The 20,313-nt window shown below is 31.7% G+C and overlaps 5 protein-coding genes across 7 annotated transcripts; 4 read left to right on the plus strand and 1 right to left on the minus strand.

The window, feature by feature from the left end:
* The first annotated feature begins 2,116 nt into the window (after positions 1-2,116).
* Positions 2,117-5,321, plus strand: LOC148763470 (uncharacterized). The gene is made up of 5 exons (XM_088804353.1): positions 2,117-2,331; positions 4,332-4,463; positions 4,548-4,812; positions 4,898-4,967; positions 5,061-5,321. The coding sequence occupies exons 1-5, from the start codon at positions 2,117-2,119 to the stop codon at positions 5,144-5,146; spliced, it is 768 nt and encodes a 255-aa protein (XP_088660479.1). The 3' UTR covers positions 5,147-5,321.
* A 3,055-nt stretch (positions 5,322-8,376) lies between these two features.
* LOC18604187 (uncharacterized) lies at positions 8,377-10,013 on the plus strand. Its single transcript, XM_018117179.2, has 5 exons — positions 8,377-8,579; positions 8,657-8,897; positions 9,056-9,344; positions 9,448-9,517; positions 9,732-10,013. Exons 1-5 carry the CDS (start codon positions 8,441-8,443, stop codon positions 9,860-9,862), a joined length of 870 nt encoding a protein of 289 aa, XP_017972668.2. The 5' UTR covers positions 8,377-8,440; the 3' UTR covers positions 9,863-10,013.
* A 1,408-nt stretch (positions 10,014-11,421) lies between these two features.
* LOC148763471 (uncharacterized) lies at positions 11,422-12,955 on the plus strand. Its single transcript, XM_088804354.1, has 4 exons — positions 11,422-11,559; positions 12,197-12,422; positions 12,507-12,771; positions 12,857-12,955. Exons 1-4 carry the CDS (start codon positions 11,496-11,498, stop codon positions 12,953-12,955), a joined length of 654 nt encoding a protein of 217 aa, XP_088660480.1. The 5' UTR covers positions 11,422-11,495.
* Positions 12,956-14,659: 1,704 nt separating this feature from the next.
* Positions 14,660-17,068, plus strand: LOC18604189 (uncharacterized). The gene is made up of 5 exons (XM_018118038.2): positions 14,660-14,767; positions 16,259-16,481; positions 16,588-16,645; positions 16,732-16,801; positions 16,893-17,068. The coding sequence occupies exons 1-5, from the start codon at positions 14,737-14,739 to the stop codon at positions 16,976-16,978; spliced, it is 468 nt and encodes a 155-aa protein (XP_017973527.2). The 5' UTR covers positions 14,660-14,736; the 3' UTR covers positions 16,979-17,068.
* Positions 17,069-17,759: 691 nt separating this feature from the next.
* On the minus strand, positions 17,760-20,311 carry LOC18604190 (coiled-coil protein). Of its 3 annotated transcripts, none has more exons than XM_018118039.2 (3): positions 19,966-20,310; positions 19,486-19,711; positions 17,760-18,052 (listed from the first exon to the last, which is right to left on the minus strand). In XM_018118039.2, the coding sequence occupies exons 1-2, from the start codon at positions 20,141-20,143 to the stop codon at positions 19,512-19,514; spliced, it is 378 nt and encodes a 125-aa protein (XP_017973528.2). In that variant the 5' UTR covers positions 20,144-20,310; the 3' UTR covers positions 17,760-18,052; positions 19,486-19,511. The 3 variants fall into 3 exon arrangements, with proteins under 3 accessions (XP_017973528.2, XP_007036611.3, XP_007036610.3); XM_007036549.3 differs by lacking the exon at positions 17,760-18,052 and adding an exon at positions 18,536-18,853 and having other exon boundaries at positions 19,966-20,311; XM_007036548.3 differs by lacking the exon at positions 17,760-18,052 and adding an exon at positions 18,536-18,834 and having other exon boundaries at positions 19,966-20,305.
* Between the last annotated feature and the right edge of the window lie 2 nt (positions 20,312-20,313).

The raw sequence follows: 20,313 nt of genomic DNA on the forward strand, positions 1-20,313 counted from the left end.
TCCTATTATGATGCAAATATGCATATGACAAAAAATTCAAGTTAGCACTATAAACAAGAATTTCAAAAGATGAACGAAAGTAATTAATAACCTGATACCTTTATTACTCGCGGAGAAGAATTTAGAACAAGGGGATTATGAAAATTCCTTCATGTGTACCTAGTTAAAAGGTATATTCTCACGGGTGAAGCTCTACTTAAGCAAAGGTGACTCTCGGTATTTTACATGCTGAGTTTGGGTTGAAAATGGAGCTAAAGGTTCCCAAATCGCTCCTCACTATCGTCCACATGGACCAGTAAGGCACCTCGGTCCTCACCCATTACAGGCTTCAAACGGACTAGGTTCGATCTGAGTGGGAGTCTTCACTAGCCCATGCGGAGGTTATCACCTCACGAGAGCGTAGCTACTTAACTCCCTCCCAATTAAGGACAAAGCTCGGGTAGAAGGCTTATGCATGAATGCAAGATGTGTAGTGTGTGAGAAGGAATATACTGACCTTGGACCAATAATTTCACATTCCCCTTATCCTAAATTTCCTGCAATTATTAAAAACAATGAAGTAGTAATAAAATAACTGAATGCATTAAACAAAAATATGCAAAATTGATGCTAGGGAAAACAACAAATTATTTAAGGCTTAAGATAACTTATGATTAATATATGGCTTGACTCTCGAAATCCCTAGTGAAGTCGCCATTTGTCGTAACGTGCAGGTCCGGGAACCCGTCTGCCAGACGCGGGTGAAAATTAAATGGTTTAGGAGTCGCCACCAATCTTTTTTATCTAGGTGTGATTGGTCATCTATTAATCTGATTCTAATCGACGAAGTCCTAAATTAATTTTAGGTTCGTCGAAAGAACGAGAACTGGTCCACATTTTTAGAGATGGGTTCAGGAGTGCGGTTACGCACGAAGAAGGGTTAGCACCTCCGTGACGTCCGTTCCACGAACGGTACCATTTAATCTTATGTTATCTTAATATAGCCTTCTCTTAATTTAATCCCTACTTTATTAATTAAATTTTTATTAAATTGACTGACTGAGTTTTTTTATTTGGTTTTACGTATGCGCATGATGCAAGCGTAAAATGATGTCATGACTTGTTTATTTTAAATAATGGAGTCGGTAATCTTTTATCGGAAAATTATTCGAAGACCATCCCAACACTTTGGTGAAGTCTCGAAATTCTCCTCACTTAGAGATATCCTCAAAAGAACTCGTCTCTACAAGCTCTTCGGGGAAATTCCATCATCGGAATTCTCGCACCATTTGCAAGATAAATGTGACGTGCTATGACAGGATAAAATGCTGATGTCTACATGCACGCGTTTATTGAATTAGGTGGTTCATAATTCACCCAACTATGTATTTAAATATTTATCACCTTGTTTATATACTTAGTATTATTTGTTATTAATCATTTATTATTATGATTTTTTTTAGAGTTTCCTATCTAAACATATATTCTTTAACTAGCATAGTGAATTAATATTCCATCTTATGTATTATTTTCCTTCTTTAATCGAATAAACAATTAATTAAATTAATGGTTAACTTAATTCTAATTAATTAACTACACTAACTTAGATTTAAATGTAGATTTATTTTTCTCAATATATATATTATTATTTTAGCAACGATTATTTGAGTTAATAGATATTGAAGTTTGGAGTTCGGATTTATCCCGACGCTTCGGTGAAAATTTGTCTCGAATTTCGCGTTCAAAAAAATCCCACTTAGAAGAGGCAACTCTTTACCTCTCTTAGGTGAAATTTTTCAAAGAATCATTTCATTCATTTTTTATTTACTTATCATTATTACTATATTTTTTTTATTTAAAAAAAACTAAATCTATTATGAATTTATTTATTTATTTACTTATTATATATATATATATATATTCTTCTAAACTATGCATTTTTACCATTATTTTTTATTATTACTATCATTATTAGTTTTTGATTTTTTTAATATTAAATGTAAGCATTCATGATATATATACATATATATAAATAACTTTCCCTACTATATTTTAAATCATGACAACCAAAAATTGTAATTAATTTAATAAAATGGACTAACTCAAAATTAATTGGAATGAGCTCAAACCAAGGAAGATGGGTTACCTTTCTGGGCTTGAATTAGCCCAACTCAATAACCCACAGGAGCCCAAGTCCACTACACCCGGCCTGCCTCTTGAGGCCCACAAGGCAGAACTCAAAACGCACCGTTTGGTGCTTGTGGAGTCGCTCAAAACGACGCCATTTGGGCCTGGACCTTCCAACTTCTGCCACTCCACTAAAACGACACCGTTTTGCTCTCCTACCTCTAGGTATAAAAACCCCGTTTTAGCATTTTCTATTCATTTTCGACTTTCATTTTCTCTCTCTAACCGGCCACTCCCTCTGCCTTCTCTCTAAAAAAGAACTTTCCTCTCTTCGCCGACGCCGACGTCCTCCCCTCTCTTCTCCCAAATCTTTCGTCGGCTTCCTCACACTCTCTCTAACCTCGAAATCCCCATGTTACTCTCCAAAACCCATCAATCGGATCTAGATCTACTCCCTTAAATCGCCTCTGATCGATTTCCCTTCACCGATTTCTTCCCTGCGCCGACACCTCCCCTGCGACCGGACCCTCTTCTCTATTCACTGCCAGCCGAACACACTCGCACAGATCAGCTCCCTTCCTTTCCCCCACTACCCGAACCCCATTTTGTTCAAACACTGATCTTTTGGCTTTCTTTTTTGGGTTCTTTTCTGATTGCTTTTTTTTATTTTTTTTTTTGTGTGGCTAGGTAGCTTGCTGCTGGTAGATTTTGAATTTTTTATCTCTCTGTTCTTTTCGGTGTTGCAGGTGGTGTCCTTAAAAGTCGGGTTGTCCAAAAATTTAGACAACCCGGCAATGGGGTTCTGGCACCAAGGAGTTGGTGGCCAGAACCCCATCATGCGTCGTGGTTGGGGAAGGGATGGCTGGGCGTATGCCCAGCCATTCCCTCTCTTTTTATTTATTTATTTATTTATTTTACTTTATATTTTATTTTATTATAATTTAATTTAATTAATTAATTAATTAATTATTTTTTTAGGTGTCTACAATATTTAGTCACGTAATACCTGTCACGCAACGCTCAACGTATATTCAGTCACGTAATACCTATAAAGAACTCACGCAATGCTCAACAAATATTCAAGCTCCTAATGCCAAATAAACAAGTAACGATTCCTAATATCCAGTCACACACCCTAATATCCAGTGACTCAATGCCTAACAAATATTCACGCATCGCCTATAAACTGATTGATTTTGCTACCCCTAGCCAGATTTAAGTTTCCAAACTCATATAATTTACCCATAAACTTTTTCGTTCTATGAATAACCCTAAATAAATGCAATAACCTATAACAAATACCTTGATGTCATCTCTGCACTTTGGGATCGTGAGAAAGTTGGCTGCCAACATAGACCTCAATGGCGCTGGAGAGCTGGATGGAGGGATAGCTAAATCTAAATCGAGATTTAATTTTGGAATTTTAAGGTAAATGGCGAGAGAGCAGAAAGAAAGAAACCGAGACGCGCCTTCATTTGGATTAATTGGATTAAAGGGTATTCTTGTCAAGTCATGTAAAAAATTGGCTAAAAACAGTTAAAATTATAGAAACAGTCAATTTTTAAGTCACCTTACTATGAAGGTCATTTCTCACAATTTTCTCTAATTATTAAAACTATTAAATATAAATACTTAAAGCTATTATAAAATAAAAAATATCTTCTTGTTTCAAAATTTCTGTTCAAAACTATAAATTTTTAAACTAGACAAACTCTTCGTTTTTCTAAAAATAATTAGATAAAATTCATATAATGCATACGTAAATAGTATCTAAAAAATATAGAGGTGTTTATGTATTGAGCTTGGCCTACGCATCTCCTTTTTAAAAGTCAAGTACTTGACTTATATAATTTGCCCATGTAGGTTAAAATATAAAAATATCATTTTATAATTTTAAATTAAAATTATATAAAATTTTATTATGTATCGATAAAAGATGATCGGAATAGGCTAAACCAGGCTCAAGCTTAATTTTTTTTTTCAATTTGTTTTGTGAAAAGTAATTATTAATATGAAATAATAGTTCATGAGTAGATATTAATTAATTGAGATACCTTAAATTATATTTGAAACAATGTATATATATAGATATAAAAGATGAAGCATAGTTGTGTTTTTTGTGCTTTTGCAGTTACATTGCTAAGGAGGAACATACTACTGTATACAATGATGATGTTTACAGCAATTGAAATCTTGGTTTTCTTTACATTGATTACCAACAGCAGGATTGCTAAAGCACTGCTTTGCATCGCTGCTTTTATGCTTCTTCATCGTTTTAGTATGATTCTGCTGACCATCTTCGGCTCCTTTCAACTTGATGAGTTTCTCCAACAATTTCTCTCAAGTCACATTGACAAGTAAGTCGAAATTGGCAGCAATATTATCATATAATGCAAAAGAATTGCTTCTTCCCTTGATTCATCTTCTAATGATCCTATCAGAAGAAGCATCTCGAAATGCATTGAAATGATCACCATCGTTGAACTGGCGAAACTCTTTGAACGTGTGAAAGTTTTGACTGCTGGGATCCAACAACATATAAGCAATTTCATGGTTGAAAATGTCTGGGAATTTTATGGGGCAAGGGAAAAACTTGTGAAAGATGGTCTCCAAGCATATTCCGGCGGAAGGTATTCGAACATATGCAAAGGGTTGCAGCAATTCTGTATCACTATATCTGCAGATCAACTAAAAACTTTCTCTGTGGTACGTCAATATGGAATTGCTTAATGTATATACCTTCTCAATTCCAAATTCAATGTGTATTTGATTATTTCTTTATACCTTTCAGGTTCTTACATCTCTCGAGGTGTTGGCATTTATCTGTGTATTTTTCCGTCCTACTAAGATCCTATATATAGGTAATAAGAAGATCATATCAAGAGATTAAACTTGTTTTCCCTTATTTCCTCCAACAGATCTCCTTATATTCCATTGTTCATGTATCGATTCAGGATATATATTCCTTCCAACTCTGCTAATATGGCACGAAGCTACAAGTTCCTATAGAAAGTGGAGAGCTCTCGCCGCCAGCAAGTGAAAGTTCAACGTTGGCTTGGGTTTGCTGTATATACTTCTCCAAGTTGTAATCAAACTATAAATGGTGACAATATTCCCATGACAATATGCCTATGGTGCTGGGGCTTGGACTTGGGTTTCATAATACTGACATGTATACGAATAAATTCTTATATATACTTTCATGTAAAAGTTATTTCTTTATATATCTTCTATATATAGTGACTACTGCTTTGTTTTAAGGATTCATCAAAATATCTCCTCGTCATTATTTAATTTATTTTTGTTTTACACTAAAATAATGTTTTAGACTTAGTTGGGAATAAAAAAAGTAAATTATACAAGTGATCCTCAGAGTTTAAGGACATAGGTCCTACCATTTTAATTCTTATAGTTTAGAAAATAACTTTTTGGTTCTTTAACTTTTTGGTTCAATAATGGAGTCAAGCTTGAAAATATTAAACTAATAACTTTTTAAATGAAATGAGCTATGCTTACTCATAAAGTCCTTTTGCTTCTCCAAATATAATATCTATACATGTTAACTATTTAGAGGGTCTTTTAACACATAAATGAGTTTTAATCTCTAAATTTGTCACTTAGGTTCAGAAGTAAGGGGAGACAGAGATTTAATGAGAAATTATATTATAATTTAATATGGAGCATTTTTAAAAATAATCCTTAAAGATAAAATGTTTTAAAAAATAGCCATTTTTATAATTTTAATTATTTTTAACCAAGTTAGACAAAATTACCCTTAATAAAATTACACGTTATGATGTTACACGTTATGGACAAAAATATGTTACATGACATGTGCAAAAACATGTGACACGTTATGGTTAGATTGTTACATGCCATGTACAAAAACATGTAACACGCCATGGATAGAAACATGTGACACGTCATAGTTACGTTGTTACATGCCATGTACGGAAACATGTGACACGTCATGTACAGAAATATACGACATACTATGGTTAGGTTGTTACACGTCATGTTGAAAAAAATACTGTTATTACACGTCATGTACAAAAACTTATTACACGTCATGATTAAAAAAGGTTGTTACACGCCATATTGAAAAAAAAAATATTATTGTTACACGCCATGTTGAAAAAATATTATTGTTACACACCATATTCAAAAACATTTTGTTACACTTTAATGTCTAAAATATTATTATTACTTACGAACGAAAATTTCAAATCCTCTCAACTCTCATAATTTCTTTTTGTTTTTTTTTTTTTTACAATTTGACACCGACTAAAGTGTTTCTAACATACTTTCATAAATCAAAATATAAATTTTCTTATCTAAAGCACCTATTTCAACTAAAAATAAAAAAAAATTCCTTTGAAAATCTAGGTTTATAAATTTTAATTTTTTGGGTTTATTGGTGTTTAGGTCCCGAATTTATTCAATTAAAAGCTATTTCAAATATCTTTGATCATTTCTACCGTTTTAGTTTTACCCAAAATACTTAAAAATCAAATTTTCCAAATAGCCACCCACCCAAGCACATCAAAACCATTGCTTGGTGTCTTGAAAGCGCAAGAAATAGAAATTCAAAAATGCAGGAGAGAGAAATCGGAAGCATAGTAAAAGAATGTCGAAGAAAGAAATCGATAAAATTTGAGAGACTCTGATGGTGAGAGAGAGAAATCAGAAACATAAATGGGAAGAAATTGTGATGAATGGTTTAATTTATTTGAAATAGTTTCAAGAGCATTTTTATTAAGTTATGGCTAAATATGGCTAAAAACAGTTAAATTTATTTTGATGATTATTTTTAAAATGTCCTAATCAAGAAAGACTATTTCTCATAATTTCCTCATTTAATATTGAATTTTATCATTGTACTTTATAATTTTAGTAATATATTTTTAATTTTATGATTTTTGGATAAAAAATAACAAAATTGAAATATTTTATGGAATATTTTGTTAATGTAAGAGGCAACTTTCGGTCAATTTTGTTACTTTTATCTAAAATAGAAAAAATAAAAAACCTAAAGGTGTAAATTGAATAAAATTGAAGTATAGTAACAAAATTCTATATAAAACAATTAGATATATAATATATAATATTTTGTATCCAACATTTTTTGCTTTCTTTTACTTCCCAAATAAAAAAAAGTACATGAAAAATGCAAAGCACTTGGAATCTAGCTGTATTACGTAATTCCAAAGTATAACAAGTGATGTTAGCTCTACATATGTAAGATGCTGATGCTATTCTTCGTTACTCCCTACTTTTATAAATGTGCAGAACATTGGCATCTCTTTTTTGAGTCAGATTCGGGGTCTGGAATTCTAAAAATGAGTTTATATATTAATATATATATATATATATATAATGCCAAAATGAAATATATAGTTATATTTTTTAATTTTATTCATTAAATTTCATACTCCAATTTATATATGTATATATAGTTATATCCCTTATTGCATTAATCAATTAAGCCTATTATTTGTTACTTACATAAAACTGAACTCTTATTTGGACAAAAAATTTTAAGTGAATTAATATTTAATCTTTTGCCAAATAAGATGAGATTATCATGTGGCGTTCATGAAATGGAATAATTTTCATCACATCGCATGATAGATATGTGTTAAATATAAAAATATAACATTTTTCCTTTTTATTTCTTTTTCATTAATGCCCATATGAAAAATAAATTATTTCACATCCTCTAGTCACGTGACAAATTTTATGGCATATCCTTTATTTTTGAAAAAAACGAAGAATATGAGCCTTTTTTTTTTCTCGCATTTTATGTACCATTTTCTCCCTGTTCTTGTGTTTCATTTACACTATTGATGAAACAATCCAAAAGCTTTCTTCAATACACTAAACACTATGCAATGCACAAATCTTATCTCGGCTTGCAAAGAAGGTTAATTACAGTATTAATTTACATGATATTTTTCATCTAAATATGAGTAGCGCAATTGGTTCTAAATTATAATTTTCTTAAAAAGATTTCTAAATTGATTATAATTTATAGAAGAAAAGAGAATTAGATTAATCAAGTATGAACATTTTAATAAACACATTCTAAGCAAAATGAGTAACAAATAATCAGGCTTGTGCAATAAGGACTTGAAGCATGATTCATGTGTTGATATTCTTGCTGAGAAGAGAATGCAATGCTTCTTGCCAATTGAAGAAAGTTGAATGCCATTCTTTTCTTGTTTGATTAATGTTTTAGTTCCCTTGGCAGCTAGGTTTGGTACGGTATCTGCCTATAAAGCTGGAGGCTCTGAGATCCTTCATCTTTGTAGTTAATAGTTCTCAAAGACTAGCGATGGGAACCCAAAGCAACAGTGAAAATGAGGAATCGCAGGCAGACCACCCCGAACCCAAATCTATTATTCAAACACTGGTATCAAAGGCAAAGGACCCCAAATCCAGGTCACTGACTAACATTCTGGGAGGGGGAACAGGTATTTAATTAATCGTTAAATTAATAGTATTCTTTTCCAGCTATATAATGATTTTATTATGTTATGAAATTGTATAGTTGCGGGGTTACTGCTCTGGGAGAATGCGATCTCGTCGGCAACAGTGATATGTATTGCAACTGAAATATGGGTTTTGTCGACAATAATCGTGGAAAACTGGATTGCTCAAGCATTGCTTCGAATCATTGCTTTCGTGCTTCTCAACCTCGTCAGTTTGGCTCTTGCGTCCGTCTTCACTGCCTTTTACCTTGACAAGTGCGTTGAAGAAAAGATAAATTTTTGTTTGAACAAAGTTGAAGGGTAAGTCAAGCATTTGCAGACATTGCCTTAAGAAAGAAGAAAAAGGTTAATGAGAAATCACCTTTCTTTTGAATCTGAAACCTTATTGCTGGTGTTTGTGATAATTTTAAAACACTTGAAAGCATCTACTGATTAATAATTTTATCTACAAGCTGCAGAGCAATTGGTTCAGTAATTGACCAGTACCGCGGAGAGTTGGACTTTGCGGGAAAGGTTATAGGCGCTTTCGTAGAAACTCAAGGCAAGAGCCTAACAGATACCATAAAAAAATCCATTAAGAACGGTTTAGATGGGGCATTGTGGCCCTTATATGAGTCAGTTCTACAAGGTTTGGCAGCAATTGTCAAGCCTAACTTGCCTGCAATTTTTCATTCAAAAATATGCCAAGAGTTCCTGCAGATGCTTCTCATGATTTCAGAAGGAAGCCAAAAGAAGACCTTCTATGGGGTGCGTAAATGACAAATTTACTTCTATTTCTTTCAAGTAAATATTAACAATTATTTTATCTCAACTCCACAGCTTGTATTCTTATTAGTTGTATGCCTTTCAGGTTGTTGCTTCTCTCCAGGTTATCTCTATTATGTGCATATGTTTCCCTCCAACCACAGTCCTGTATATAGGTAAAAATATATATATATCATTTACTCTTCTAATATGCATAATTTCGATCTCTTCTAATAACGCGTGGTATCAGAATTCCGAATTTCATAAATTAAGATTTTATCTTCTTTTAACACACCTAACTTAATGTGCAGATTATGGATAATAATATTATCACAAATGAACTTAAATTTTTTTTTCTTGTTTCTTATTATTGTAATTGTCTGTTTCTAGGATATCTGTGTGTGGCTACTTTGCCAGCATTATGCAACAAGTTAAAGATTTCCACTGTGCTTGAGAAGAATTTCGAAACAAAGTTAGACAAGATTTCTGGCAATGATGAGTCAGTACCTAAAAGTTCCTGAAGCTTGGCATTATGACAATTTGCACGTTCGCAGTCTGATTCCTCTGCAATGGTTATAATATTGAATAAAATAATTGCAATAAATAAATTTCTGTACATATATCCCATCAGAATTTGGGAAAATAAATAAATTTCTGTACATTTCTCATCAATTGTTCACACATTTCCTGTCTATTATATCCATTTATTATACATTTTGAATCTGATGCATCTTTTAATTTCTTGTATATCTCTAAATCCATTGCCATATCCCCATTCTATCCATCCTACTTGAGTTGGCTCCTACGAATGAATAAATAATGTTTAGAAAAAAAAAACATTTCCTTGTACATGATTTAAGGGTATGCGTAAATTCATTTGCATTGCTCTCTCAATAGAAATCCAAATGCAAAGTCGTTTAAATTTCCAGTAGCCTATATATGTCTTGCTTGCTCAGTTACTGTTCATAAAAAAGTTGTGAGACTTAGAGATGAAAAACATTCGAAGCAAGTACTCACATTCCCATTGAAGCGTTCTTTGTTTTTGGCAACAATAAGTTGTATCTTAAATATTAATGTAATCTAGATATGCTTTGATTTATAGATTATAAATTAAAATTGCATAAAGTTACAAAGATTAAATAGTAAAAGTAATAATAAAAAAAACATCTTATGATGTCTTATTTTATTAACAATTTATTCATAAGCCTTTTCAATGAATTTTTTTTTTTAAAAAAAGGGCCACATCCTTTGATAATTTTCTAAAACACCCTCTCAGAAAAGATCCAAAAGACTTAATTAGAAGTAGTGAAATTTAACCTAATAGGAGGAATCTGAATCCAAATTGATTCAAACTGAAATAATTTAATCTTGAAAGTAAATTAATTAGATATTTAACTTCATCTTACTAAAAATAATTCAAAACTCAAAATGGCTTGACACTTGCAGCAACTTGGTCAAATTCTTTCAATGAGTTTATCTCTCTCTTAGTTGTTGGAAACTATTAGAAATCACCAAATTTATGAGCTGGAGCAGTCTTTACAAGTCTTCTCAATCTGAGATTTTAAGTTTTCTTTTTCATTTAATCGTTGTTAATTGAGAACTTCAAAAATTTGACAAAAAAACTCTATCAAATTCTATTTTTTTATACATAATAAATATTACTTAAAATTCGAAATCAATTGTTACTCAAAAAAAAAAAAGAATTTTCTGCTAATTTTTTATAATTAGAAAGAGAAATTGGAGTTAACTCTTAAATTTCTATTCAAATCCCTGCCCCTCCTACTGCCTCTGCCTGACCAAAGCATAGGCACTCAATTAAAAGACAAAGACGTAAAAAAAAAAAAAAATTTCTCCTAAGGGATTGTAAACAACAATTATTCCTTACTTTTTCTCATCTGATTTTAAAGTTAAAGTTTAGTTCTCATATTTAGTTCTTAGGAGATAAAGCAATTCTTTTCTTCTTTACTTAGTAATATATAGGATTATTTTAGATTCCCTTGGCAGCTAAGCTAGGTAGATTTTCAGCCTATATATAAAGCAACAAGCATTTAGGACTTTTTAATTCATTTATGGTGAATTACAGTCAATTTGATTACTTAAAGTGGCACCAATAAATTCTCTCCCTTCTTCTTCCAACAAATTGGCAGAAAGAAAATGGCAAACGATGCTGAGAACGAAAAATCCATACCTGACAGCCAAGGCCACAGCGACGGACCAGGTAGAGCTTTTAAATTTTTTTTCCTTATTATATGCTTTTCCAAATTATATTAATTTTAGTTTTTTTAGAATAGAAATTCATTTGATTATCTCTTGACTGCTCTATATAATTATTAAAACTATTAAATATACTTAAAGATATTATAAAATAATGAATACCTTCTTGTTTCAAAATTTCTGTTCAAAAATATAAAATTTTAAATTAGGCAAACTCTTCATTTTTGTAAAAATAATTGGATAAAAATTCTATAATGCATACGTAAATAGTATTTAAAAAACATAGAGGTGTTTATGTATTGAGCTTGGCCTACGCATCTCCTTTTTAAAAGTCAAGTACTTGACCTATATAATTTGCCCATGTAGGTTAAAATATAAAAAATATCATTTTATAATTTTAAATTAAAATTAAATAAAACTTTATTATGTATTGATAAAATATGATCAGAACAGACTAGATCAAGCTCGAGCTTAATTTTTTTATCTTTTTTCAATTTTTTATGTGAAAAGTAATTATTAATATAAAATAATAGTTCATGAGTAGATATAAATTAATTGAGATACCTTAAATTATATTTGAAACAAGGTATATATATTGATATAAAAGATGAAGCATAGTTGTGTTTTTTGTTCTTTTGCAGTTACATTGCTAAGGAGGAACATACTATTGTATACAATGATGATGTTTACAGCAATTGAAATCTTGGTCTTCTTTACATTAATTACCAATAGCAGGATTGCTAAAGCACTGCTTTGCATCGCTGCTTTTATGCTTCTTCATCGTTTTAATATGATTCTGCTGACCATCTTCGGCTCCTTTCAACTTGATGAGTTTCTCCAACAATTTCTCTCAAGTCACATTGACAAGTAAGTCGAAATAGCCAACAATATTATTATATCAAGCAAAAGAATTGCTTCTTCGCTTGATTCATCTTCTAATGATCCTATCAGAAGAAGCATCTCGAAATGCACTGAAATGATCACCATCGTTGAACTGGCGAAACTCTTTGAACGTGTGAAAGTCTTGACTGCTGGGATCCAACAACATATAAGCAATTTCATGGTTGAAAATGTCTGGGAATTTTATGGGGCAAGGGAAAAACTTGTGAAAGATGGTCTGCAAGCATATTCCAGCGGAAGGTATTCGAACATATGCAAAGGGTTGCAGCAATTCTGTATCACTATATCTGCAGATCAACTAAAAACTTTCTCTGTGGTACGTCAATATGGAATTGCTTAATGTATATACCTTCTCAATTCCAAATTCAATGTGTATTTGATTATTTCTTTATACCTTTCAGGTTCTTACATCTCTCGAGGTGTTGGCATTTATCTGTGTATTTTTCCGTCCTTCTAAGATCCTATATATAGGTAATAAGAAGATCATATCAAGAGATTAAACTTGTTTTCCCTTATTTCCTCCAACAGATCTCCTTATATTCCATTGTTCATGTATCGATTCAGGATATATATTCCTTCCAACTCTGCTAATATGGCACGAAGCTACAAGTTCCTATAGAAAGTGGAGAGCTCTCGCTGCCAGCAAGTGAAAGTTCAACGTTGGCTTGGGTTTGCTGTATATACTTCTCCAAGTTGTAATCAAACTATAAATGGTGACAATATTCCCATGACAATATGCCTATGGTGCTGGGGCTTGGACTTGGGTTTCATAATACTGACATGTATACGAATAAATTCTTATATATACTTTCATGTAAAAGTTATTTCTTTATATATCTTCTATATATAGTGACTACTGCTTTGTTTTAAGGATTCATCAAAATATCTCCTCGTCATTATTTAATTTATTTTTCTTTTATACGTACTAAAATAATGTTTTAGACTTAGTTTGGGAATAAATAGAGTAAATTACACAAGTGATCCTCAGAGTTTCAGGACATAGGTAACATTTTAATTCTCATAGTTTAGAAAATAACTTTTTGGTTCCTAATATTCTTCCAACTTTATAAAGAATTTATTCTTTGTTCCATTAATTCTGGTGTTAGGTGATACTTTGCGGAGGTCGGATATCTAATCAAAAATCAATTCTCTATAAGTGGAGAAAATTTTAATATATTTAAATTCTCATAACACCTCTAATTTAATTGACATGGGATGTTTATTATCACCAATTAAATACTCCTAACTACTTCTTTTAACGTGTTGGGAATACAAACATATCATGTAATATGAATCATAAAAAGGATTCACGAAGGAGCTAATGAATAGCTTTCAAAGCATGTTGAATTTTAAAGACAAGTATCTAAGCTAAAATCAATTGACAATAGGTAGAGAGATCCTTATTATATTTAACTTTTAAATTTTTGAGATACCCCTAATGTAATTGATGCAGAATTTAACTCTAATACCATATTGAATTTTTAATACCGACATCTAATTTAAAACTAATTGAATATTGATCGAGAGACTCTTTATTATATTTAAGTTCTTAGAACACCTTTAATTTAACTAATGTTGGATATCTTTGATCACAACTTCAATATGCAACACATGAATGTCACATGCATCAAACACTTGTCAAATGATGTATACATTAATTGCTTTGTTTGAATTTTTTTATTTAAATCTTAATCTAATTTACTAGAAAAAAAAAGGTATTTTACTAATAAATTACTCAAAGCTCGCATAAAAATAAAAGTTTGGGATAATAAAACATGAAATTGGGTTCCAAAAGTTTTATTTGCTAGCTACATTCACCAACATATATAAAACAAGTCAAGCAGTACCCTTGATCGAGGCTTGTTTATTTAGCTAAATAAAGCCAAATTTCATGTAGTTCACAAGCTGTATCCAGGCATATATATAAAGGTTAAGTAACATGCAAAGTAATTTCACTGTAAGATATTCTAAATTAGGACAATTGTTCTTCCAAGAAAAGCAAAAATACAATTGTTCTTTGCTTTTCTCCTCTGATTGAAATCGCATATTTTGTTTGGTAAATACTAAATATGAAAGCCATTCTTTTCTTCTTTGATCCACTGTTTCACTATTTTAGTTCCCTTGGCAACTAAGTTATGTTTGATTTTAGCCTATAAAGCTATAGGCTTTGAGATCCACGTATACATCTCTTTGGGCATAACGATTTGAATATTTAAATAAATTCTCTTCAAAGCACCATTTTTCTAACAAATTTATACATAAAATTTTGACGAGAAAAACCATGTCTAATCACGAGAGTCCGAATCCAATAGGTAAGAGCTTTAAGGTTTTTTTTTATTATTATTATTCATCCTCTACTTTGTCTATTAATGGTTCCCATTTCTCCATTTTTGATAAATACTTGTTTTCTCTCAATTTGTTATGGATAATTCTATTTTATCCAGATAATTGATTACTTGTAAAGGGTACAGAAATAATAAACATTAAAATTTATAAATATTGATTTTTTGTGAGTAATCAAATGGTTGATTTGTCGGATATTTTAATATTTTCTTATTTTTATAATAATTGTTTGGCTTTACTCTTATAATTAGACTTATTTGGTTATTATGTATAAATGAAATTTATGATTGTACCTATAAATTAACATCCGGTTTTAGTTATTTGGTTATTTCCTAATATGCTTTTTGGTCACTTGTTTTCTTTTTGACCAGCTTACTACTTGTGTAATGCATTGGATGACTGCAGATGTTCCAATGTTAAATTGTTTTTCCTAATTAAGTTTTAAAACTATTTATTTTAAATATTTCATTTATTATAGAACATGAATACCTTCTTATTCCATGATTTTTTGTTTGGAAAATTTTAGAAAAATAAAATAAAAGTTTTAGATTAAAAAAACAGCTCATCTCGTAAAATTATTAATTAGATCAGATCAAATCCGAGTGCTTTAGAGCTTTCATGAACCGGGGTCAGATATGGTTGGTAACTCTAAAACATAGGTTGAAGTTCCAACCCGATCCACCCATTTAAAAATTATTTATTATTCAAATATTAAAATATAAATTTTATATTAATATTTTAAAATTAAAATTAAATAAAAAAACTATTTAATGATAAAATAATCAAACTAACTCAAGATTGGAAAACTCTGTACAAGGCCTAAAGAGTCGCTCAACTAGAGGACAAGTCTACATTCATGTGATAATGGCTTGAGATTCCAACTTAAAGAGGGATGAAATTTATAAAATGAGAAATAATTTCATAAGTATATATAATGCAAGTAGAGGTTTTTATAACATTCGAATATTTAGTTTATTAATTAATACATAATCTCTCTATTTAAAAAACAGTATTTAAATTTCCTTTAAATTAAAAAAAAAAATAAAAGTTTTTATGGACCGAGCTACTCGTCCAGACTCGTAAACTCGACCCGACCCTCCACGGTTGAGCTGAGACATTATTTATTTAGCCTTGAGTTTGGCTTGACATTAATTTATTTTTTATTAAATTTTAATATTAAAAATACAAATAATATTTTATGGAGTTAAAATAATAATTAAATGAGCAAAGTCGGACCAAATCAAGTTCAGGCTTGATTTTAAGAAGAGAGGCTCGATAGGCCCGGCCTAACTCACCGAACATCTATGACACCAAACCTTAATTGAGTCGAATGAGTCCTCTTTGAAAACCTTTATTCTAGTACACAAAAACCATATTCAAATCCCTCTTTTTTAGTACTTCAAAAAAGAAAATCCTAAACGATTAACTGCCCGAATGATTTTTGTTTTGTTTCTTTGCAGCAAGAGCAGGGCAATTGATAAAGGCTCTATTGTCTACCTTAATGATGTTCACGGCTACAGAAATCTTGGTTTTCTCCATACTAGCTACGGACAGCCGGGTTGCTAGATCACTGCTTTGCGTCATGGCTTTGATGCTTCTTCATGTTTTCAGTATGGCTCTGCTTGCCATCCTCTGCTTCTTTGAGTTTGGAAAACCTCCCACTGGCATTGTTAGTTTTCGAGAGTAAGTTTGAGATTGTTGGTAGCATCTTTCCATAAGTGGTCTTTTAATTAAAGATTATGACAAGATTTTACCCTCTGATTGTTACTAATTAATTATATTTGTCAAGCTTATGGGGTGTGCTAGTGATCATTGCTTTAGAGCATCACCTGAAAATTTTCTGTGTGGTACGCCATTGTTGTATGCCTAATACCTTCTCTACTCTAAATTCAATGCCATTTTTATTTCTTAATATAATTTCTCTAGCTTACAGGTTGTTGCCTCTCTCGAGATACTCGCATTCCTTTGTGTCATTTTTGGCACTAATTTGGTCCTCTATTTAGGTAACACTAATTTCAAGATTCTAAACTTGTTTTATCCCTCTTTTCCTTCCAACAATTTTATGTATTCTCCCTTGTTCTTGTATCAATTTAGGATATCTATGCCTTGCAACCCTGCCAATATGTATCGATGTTATGAATTTCTATAGGAAGTGGAGAGCTCTCATGGCCAGCAACTGAAGAATCTCGAGGTTGGCTCATTTCTGATTCTTTGACAAAATTGTAATCAAAATAAGCAGAGACATCTAAAAGTTCAATGTCATCCTAGAATTTTTCTAAAATTTAAGAAATGTGTATGCATTCTAAGCTTCTATTGTATCAGCGTACACCAAAACTCTTACTAATCCACCCACGTTTAAATGAAATTATATATGCACATGTACCAATCTATAAGGGTGAAGAAAAAGTTGCTAATGTCTTGATTTCATTAGAATTTCTACTCCAGGAGTTTCTTATTCTAGTTTTCATCAATCAGTCTGTAAAGGTAGACACCTTCATGATTAAACTTGAAACTCAAAACTTTCAACTTGAAAGTCTTATGTTCAAGAGTTTTGGGAAAGGCAAGAATGTTAACTCTCACTGCATAACCCAATCTCAATGAAGTTCACATGTAGAAAAAGAAATATCCATTCCTCAATCCAAATAGTAATCCAAAATCCCTAGATTTCTTAGATTGACACCAAAATATTCACATCTAGTTTCAGTGCTATTTCCCTCTTGCGTAAGAGTAAGAGTTTATTTTGCAAATAACAAAATGTAGAAAAGGAAATTGTTTGAGGTCGTGTCAACACTTTCAAACTGGACTTTTTATGAGTTTTGAAAGGTTGAAGACAAGTCAAAAATGGAAAGAGTTTTCTAAAAATGGATTTTTACCTCGCCAAGTTCTTTGGGGTTGCTGCTAGATCCATCATTCAATCACATCTTTCAAGCTCACAATATAGTGCAAAAGAATGAATACATAAAAAGTTTTCAGCAGAAAGGTATTATTAAACTATTTATAATAAATTTACATAAAAAACATGGCACAACAACTCCCCTTGCATCTAAGCAATATTGGTCATTCATGGAAAAAAAAAAAAAAGAGCAAAATCAGTCATTAGTTTGTTGCTTATTTCCATTATTCTAGCATTCTAATTAGACCAAGGTACATCCCGTTTCCTTTCATTTATTTTTCTTGCTTGCAGACATCTTTCCCCTCCTAGTTCCAGGTTGGCAAGCACTATCAATAGCAATATGCCACAGTCACTTGTGTTCCTGTGCAATACAGAAACAAAGTCATCTAGGCAGCACGCACATAATGTGAAAGTTTCACCCTTGAAATGATTGGTAAGACACCATGAGCTGGCTTGCTTTAGACTCGACCCACTCAATCCTTGCATCATAAGACAATTCAAATGTCTTGGTTTGAAGTATAGAGCAGTAACATTTAATACCTATGTAGTTTGTCTAAGTGGGTTACTATCATTTTCTCCCAACTGGGGTTATGAAACGTGTAGTGTATTTGTTAAAGATGATATTACTTTTGAGAGTTGGAGCACCCATCAAAGAGAAGTAGGATTTAGTAACTAGAAAGGAAGGAAAAAGATTAGGCTGGTGATCTGATTCTGACCTGAAATGTAATCAGGCACGAAAACCATTTTCAGGACCCAAGACTCCAAGAGGTCATACTTCATTTAAAATAAATAAATAAGAAGAAGAAAGAGGGAAAAAGCAAGAAGAGAAGAGAGAAAACCCAAAGCCTGAGAAGAGAGAGCATTTATTTTAATTTATAGTTCCGGTAAATGTGGATTATCCACAATTACCAGAAAAAATTGTGTATTACAAAAGTAATTATATTAGTTGATGATCATGTATCATGGTGATATACCATGAACAACAATCACTACAGAATTAGCCTCTGATACAAATTCCTTTAGAGAAGAAGATCTTCAGGAAGTGTTCACCACCCAGCATAGATACTACAAGCTTCAAAAAACCAACTTTACACCATTTTGCTTTGCTTCTCTTGTTCACTTGTGCTACTGTTTGGCTTTGCTCTGTGTTTGCATAGTGAATCTAGACCTTATTAGTTCGCATTAAAATAACAATGACTTTTGCTGTAACCTCAGAGGATTATTATATTTTTTTGGGTTAGACATGCACAGACATTCCCAATTGCACATTAAAATAGGAATGAAATCTTTATAATCTGTTTGTGTGAAAATAAAATTGTTTCATTTTGAGTGATTAAAGCATCAATAGAAATTTATCCTTTATTCACCTTTGCACAAAAGAAAATCTATATATAGACCATGATCACTTAAAGACTCAAATGTACTCAAGCCTGGTCAAAGCATTCATACACTTACCATTTTATGCAAACTTTGCACACAAGCAATTAAGTATTTGAAACAATATAGCAAATGACAGGAATTTTTGTTCCTTGTAAGAATATTAAGCAAATTCAACCAAATTTTACTGATTTGGGTTCGAAATATCGGATGTTTCCTATTTATTATTGGTACTATGAGAGATGCATTAATTTGATAGCAAACTGCACATGATTTCATATTTAAATGAAAGAAATCCACTCAGACAAACTACACAGTATCAATTCCATAGCAACAAAGAAAATGCATCTCTTCTCTCAAAGAAGTAACTACATGTTTCATAGTATTGAATTATGCACTAAAAAGCATTTCACTGACCTTAAATTTATGCCACCTTAAAAGCATCAATCTTCGTCAGTCAAATCCGAGTCGAACTCTTGATCTTTAGGTGGAGATTCATGCCGGAGATGGCGAATCTCTTTCATCAATTCATCATCACTCTCTTCATGCTTCCCTGACAACTTCCTCTTTAGAATCCCTTCAAAGATTGAAGGTATAGCCTCTTCATCACCATCAAAGTACCTCTGTATTCGCATTTTTAGCTCTGCAAATACAAACCCTTTACTAATTACCCAAATTACAAAAAAAAATCCCAGAAAGAAAAATATCTTCTTTTTTCTTTACTTTCGATTAATTCCTGCAAATTATGATGAAATGCCAAAACAATTCAAAACATTAAAAATTTTTAACCTTTAAGAAAAAAAGAGGCAGAATAGTAAGATTAAAATTTTCTTGTGTTTTCTAGTTTAATATTTCCTCGAGAACCAAACAGAATGTAAAGTTTCAAAATTGGGTTACCTTCGTTACTAACGTCGTCGTCTTCTTTGGAACCGGAGGAGTAGAACCTGAGTTGGGAGCGAGTCAAAGCGGCGAATAAGGGCCGCTTGGGAATTGAGCTGAATGCATTGCATTTAGTAGAAGAGAGGAGAAATTTGCAAGCAAAAAAGGGCACGCTCCTAAGCAGAGCTTGTTTCATGGCTGCCTCCTTCGGTTTGGTGGGGTTTAATTCAAAAAGAAATGGCTTTTGTATGGCCTTGCAGCCACGCCACACTTGGTGTTTTATAGCTAATTTTCTTGTTTACTGCCCTATTATTTCTAAGTACATAAATTTACATATAAACAAGGTCACCAACCACCTCAAGAACC

This window comes from Theobroma cacao, chromosome 3, assembly GCF_053813885.1.
Source record: "Theobroma cacao isolate CCN51 chromosome 3, ASM5381388v1, whole genome shotgun sequence".
Taxonomy (NCBI): Eukaryota; Viridiplantae; Streptophyta; class Magnoliopsida; order Malvales; family Malvaceae; genus Theobroma; species Theobroma cacao.

What these genes read in the sequence shown, in the direction of transcription:
- LOC18604189 (XM_018118038.2), top strand. Translation starts at nt 14,737, where the DNA reads ATGTCTAATCACGAGAGTCCGAATCCAATAG. An exon ending in CGAGAGTCCGAATCCAATAG is followed by an intron (nt 14,768 to 16,258) that starts GTAAGAGCTTTA and finishes GTTTCTTTGCAG; the next exon opens with CAAGAGCAGGGCAATTGATA. An exon ending in GGCATTGTTAGTTTTCGAGA is followed by an intron (nt 16,482 to 16,587) that starts GTAAGTTTGAGA and finishes ATATTTGTCAAG; the next exon opens with CTTATGGGGTGTGCTAGTGA.
- LOC148763470 (XM_088804353.1), top strand. Translation starts at nt 2,117, where the DNA reads ATGGGTTACCTTTCTGGGCTTGAATTAGCCCAACTCAATAACCCACAG. An exon ending in TTTTGCTCTCCTACCTCTAG is followed by an intron (nt 2,332 to 4,331) that starts GTATAAAAACCC and finishes TACCAACAGCAG; the next exon opens with GATTGCTAAAGCACTGCTTT. An exon ending in CTCTCAAGTCACATTGACAA is followed by an intron (nt 4,464 to 4,547) that starts GTAAGTCGAAAT and finishes TGATCCTATCAG; the next exon opens with AAGAAGCATCTCGAAATGCA.
- LOC18604187 (XM_018117179.2), top strand. Translation starts at nt 8,441, where the DNA reads ATGGGAACCCAAAGCAACAGTGAAAATGAGGAATCGCAGGCAGACCAC. An exon ending in AAAAGAAGACCTTCTATGGG is followed by an intron (nt 9,345 to 9,447) that starts GTGCGTAAATGA and finishes TATGCCTTTCAG; the next exon opens with GTTGTTGCTTCTCTCCAGGT. An exon ending in AACCACAGTCCTGTATATAG is followed by an intron (nt 9,518 to 9,731) that starts GTAAAAATATAT and finishes GTCTGTTTCTAG; the next exon opens with GATATCTGTGTGTGGCTACT.
- LOC148763471 (XM_088804354.1), top strand. Translation starts at nt 11,496, where the DNA reads ATGGCAAACGATGCTGAGAACGAAAAATCCATACCTGACAGCCAAGGC. An exon ending in AGGCCACAGCGACGGACCAG is followed by an intron (nt 11,560 to 12,196) that starts GTAGAGCTTTTA and finishes GTTCTTTTGCAG; the next exon opens with TTACATTGCTAAGGAGGAAC. An exon ending in AACTAAAAACTTTCTCTGTG is followed by an intron (nt 12,772 to 12,856) that starts GTACGTCAATAT and finishes TATACCTTTCAG; the next exon opens with GTTCTTACATCTCTCGAGGT.
- LOC18604190 (XM_018118039.2), bottom strand. Translation starts at nt 20,143, where the DNA reads ATGAAACAAGCTCTGCTTAGGAGCGTGCCCTTTTTTGCTTGCAAATTT. An exon ending in CGACGACGTTAGTAACGAAG is followed by an intron (nt 19,712 to 19,965) that starts GTAACCCAATTT and finishes TTGTATTTGCAG; the next exon opens with AGCTAAAAATGCGAATACAG.